A 4,284-nucleotide genomic window follows, 5' to 3' on the forward strand; every position below is an offset into this window, starting at 1 on the left:
TTATAACCAGCTTGAACATCTGGAAGTTCATGGTTCATATACTGTTGAAGCAGGGCTTGGAGAATTTTGAGCATTATTTTGCTAGCATGTGAGATGAGTGCAATTGTGCGGTAATTTGAGCATTCTTTGGCATTGACTTTCTTTGGGATTGGAATGAAAACTGACCTTTTCCAGTCCTGTGGCCACTGCTGAGTTTTCCAAATTTGCTGGCATATTGAGTGCGGCACTTTCAAAGCATCATCTTTCAGGACTTGAAATAGCTCAACTGGAATTCCATCACCTCCACTAGCTTTGTTTGTAGTGATGCTTCCTAAGGCCTACCTGACTTCACATTCTAGGATGTCTGGCTTTAGGTGAGTGATCACACCATCATGGTTATCTGGGTCATGAGGATCTTTTTTGTATAGTTCTTCTGTGTATTCTTGCCACCTCTTCTTAATATCTTCTGCTTCTGTTAGGTCCATACCCTTTCTGTCCTTTATTTTGTCCATCTTTGCGTGAAATATTCTCTTGGTATCTCTCATTTTCTTGAAGAGATCTCTAGTCTTTCCCATTCTATTGTTTTCCTCTATTTCTTTGCATTGATCATTGAGGAAGGCTTTTTTTTATCCCTCCTTGCTATTCTTTGGAACTTTGCATTCAGATGCTTATGTCTTTCCTTTTCTCCTTTGCCTTTAGCATATCTTCTTTTCTCAGCTATTTGTAAGGCCTCCTCAGACAACCATTTAGCCTTTTTGCATTTATTTTTCTTGGGGATGGTCTTGATTACTGCCTCCATGTACAAGTGTCACGAACCTCCATCATAGTTCTTCAGATCTAATCCTTTGAATCTCTTTCTCACTTCCACTGTATAACTGTAGGATATTTTATTTAGATCATACCTGAATGATCTAGTGGTTTTCCCTACTTTCTTCAATTTAAGTCTGAATTTGGCAATAAGGAGTTCATGATCTGAGCCACAGTCAGCTCCCAGTCTTGTGCTGACTATAGAGCTTCTCCATCTTTGGCTGCAAAGAATATAATCAATCTGATTTCTGTTTTGCCATTCTCTGTCCAGTAAAAGTTCTTTGTTTTAAGGCTTTTCTCTCTCAGTTTTCTTCTAAGCCACTGTTTTGTTAAAACTCTAAAGGAAAGTGAGAAGACTGCACATTTTCAAGTAAAACTTGGAAGCAATTGCAGAAAAACATAAGTAATTCCCAGGATTACTCAGGGAAACCTGGTAAAAATATCCTGCAGTCTAAGGAGGAAGGGCCTTTTAAAAGGTGGCAAGAATACACACTTCCTAGTGTGCTATGGAAGGTCATTATAGGACAGAACTGGGGCTACTTTCTGAACTTAGAGTTAAAATATTTTAGTAACGTTTTAGAATCAGGGATTTGGATTCTAAACAAAATTGGTCTTTAGTTTGATCAATGGTATTTCTGAACCTCAGGTTACTCATATATAATAACCAAGTCTCTGTTGATCTCATATTCCAAGGTTCAAATATGATAATAAATATATAAATAATTATGAGTCTAAAAGTACTCTTATTTATTAGGATGTGATTGTGACTAATGAATACTTTTAAGGAATTGGATAATAACATCTGTTTTACCTTTTCTATGAGGAGATCTCCATTAATAGCCAACTTACTCTTATGAAAGAAAGATTGAATCATGAGGGAAAATGAGCAAAGGAGCAGGAAAAAAAAAAAAAAGCAGGACACTAGATTATTGCCATTATAGTGGACCATGGGATCACAGCCTGAGGGTGGGTTAACTTCATTCTAATATCTTAGGGATCATGAGGCTGTGATGGCTGATGTTTTCCTTGCTGTCAGAGATGTCTGAAGACTGTGTTCACAGATGGCAACAGGAGCAAACTAGTTGGGACTCCACTGACAATTGAAGGGAGTCTCCAGGATTAACAAAACTGACATAGTTCACAAATCAATTACAACCATGGAACAAATGATAAAAATTTACTTAAAACTCTTGCCTTATTGCAGGGTAGGTACACATAAATAAGCCTCGGTGGAGAATATGAAAGAGAAACTGAACTCCAAATCCCTGAGACTGTGTCAATTAGGTAGGCACTTATTTACCCTTAGATACTTGGGGACTTCTGGTTCACATTTAAATCAGTTTGAGGGCTGATTTATGTACCTCTCTAATTGATAACCATACTTGCTGCATATGCAGTGGTTTTGTTTTTTTTTTTTTGAAATATCAATTTTATATCCTATATGACTTGATTAGTCTTGTGTGATTTTTTCCATTGGATAAAACAAACTTTATTCATTTTTTGCCTAAGCTTTTTCTGACATTCATTCTAAAATGCCTCCACCAAGTGTCATTGTCAGAGTGAAATGAATGCTAAATGAATGCTTAACATACAGAGGTCAGGGTCTGGGAAAATACTCTTACTTTACATCACAATCAAAAATAAAGGTAAATGACACAACTGAAAGTGAATAAAAATAAACTAGCCTATGAAAATAATAGTGAAAAATGGAAGAGACTATATTATACACTTAGGAGAGGAAAGGGCATTCTGTGAAACATTCAAAATCCAGAATCAGCAGCCTAAAAGATTGACAGATAATAGTATAATAACCACAAATCATTTTAAGAATTAAACAGTAATATATTAACATGTTTCAAAGTAATTTCCAAATCTGTATGAATAATGCCCCTACAAAGCAAGCATTAAGAAAAAAAACCTAATGTAAAAACATGACCTGCTATCTTCTCAATGTTGTATGTTTTTCTTCCTTTTAGGAGTTCATATTCTAATTGTAGAAAAATGGCTTCTTGGAACAATGTAACGACAGGCACTAATTCCAGTATTGGACAGGCACCTTCATTCTACCTTTCTGGGATTCCTGGCTGCAAGGATGTTCAACACTTTATTTCCATCCCCTTTTGTGTGTTCTATCTGATTGGAATAGTGGGCAACTGTACAGTTCTTCACATCATCCACACTGACAAGAGTCTCCATGAGCCCATGTACTACTTCCTGGCCATGCTGTCCCTCACGGACATGGGCATGTGCATCTCCACCCTGCCCACAGTACTGAGAACCTTCTGGTTTGATGCTAGGGAGATTGAGATGAATACTTGTGTAGCCCAGATGTATTTTATTCACACTTTTTCTCTAATGGAATCAGCTGTGCTCCTAGCCATGGCTTTTGACCGCTATGTTGCCATCTGCGATCCTTTGAGGTATTCCAGCAAACTTACCCCACAACACATTGTCTACATAGGGGTCTTCATCGTAATCAGATGCTCCACTGTCCTCCCTGTTGTTCTTGTTCGTATCCCCACATTTTCTTTCTGTCACTCCCATGTTCTCTCCCACTCCTTCTGCTTACATCAAGATGTCATCCAACTGGCCTGTTCTGACATATCATTCAATATTTTGTATGGCTTGTTTGTTGTTGCATTTTATTGGGGTATAGATTCTCTAGGAATCTTTTTATCTTATGCTTTCATCCTCCGCTCTGTGTTGCACATTGCATCCCGGGGAGGGAAACTCAAAGCCCTCAGTACATGTATCTCCCATATTTGTGCTGTGCTCATTCTGTATGTGCCAATGATAGGGTTGTCCTTAGTGCATCGTTTTGCAAAACATTTCTCTCCCATTATTCATATTACCATGGCAGATATTTACCTGTTAGTTCCACCAGTTCTCAACCCAATTATTTATAGCATCAAGACAAAGCAGATTCGCCAAGGCTTCCTAGGGATATTATTATCCAAAAGGATAGGGCTTGCTCACACTTAGATTCTTTGATATTTCAACTTTTGCATCCATCACCTTCATCCTAAAGATTAACCTGTTAGAAATTCTTGGACACATTTGGTATATAATAATTCCATGATAGTTCACAAATTCCACATGTCCCTTCAAGAAAAACATTTCAGTTTCTATCATTATTTCCTAGCTTTAAATCATCTCAAAACCCTTTTCTCAGGATAAGTAGCAAGAGAGAATAACTTCATTCAAATATTTTACAGAGATATTTTCCATTCAAGTTTGAAGGGAAGTACAATTTTCTATGTAATAACTAAAATAGAGAAATTCCCTGAACAACTCAATGGTAAAAGACGTAATACACAGCAGAATTTATGTTGATAATTCATTACATTTTCTTTCTATTATGTCAAAGTAGACTTCACACTCCATATTTTGAGTCAAATTGTAAGCAAGTGGATGTTTAAATTTAGAGATGGCATAAATGAAACTATTGCATTTCTTTATTTCCTTTACTTCTATTGAAATGATTGTCAGAAAAAAATC

General features: G+C 36.8%; 1 protein-coding gene across 1 annotated transcript; it reads left to right on the plus strand.

The window, feature by feature from the left end:
• Nucleotides 1–2,787: 2,787 nt before the first annotated feature.
• Nucleotides 2,788–3,768, plus strand: LOC104982927 (olfactory receptor 51G1-like). Its single transcript, XM_010832357.1, has one exon. The coding sequence runs from the start codon at nucleotides 2,788–2,790 to the stop codon at nucleotides 3,766–3,768; it is 981 nt and encodes a 326-aa protein (XP_010830659.1).
• The last annotated feature ends 516 nt before the right edge of the window (nucleotides 3,769–4,284 follow it).

This window comes from Bison bison, unplaced genomic scaffold (genome assembly GCF_000754665.1).
Source record: "Bison bison bison isolate TAMUID 2011002044 unplaced genomic scaffold, Bison_UMD1.0 scf7180017860906, whole genome shotgun sequence".
NCBI classification, from domain to species: domain Eukaryota; kingdom Metazoa; phylum Chordata; class Mammalia; order Artiodactyla; family Bovidae; genus Bison; species Bison bison.

Coding starts and splice junctions, on each gene's coding strand:
- LOC104982927 (XM_010832357.1), top strand. CDS start 2,788: ATGGCTTCTTGGAACAATGTAACGACAGGCACTAATTCCAGTATTGGA.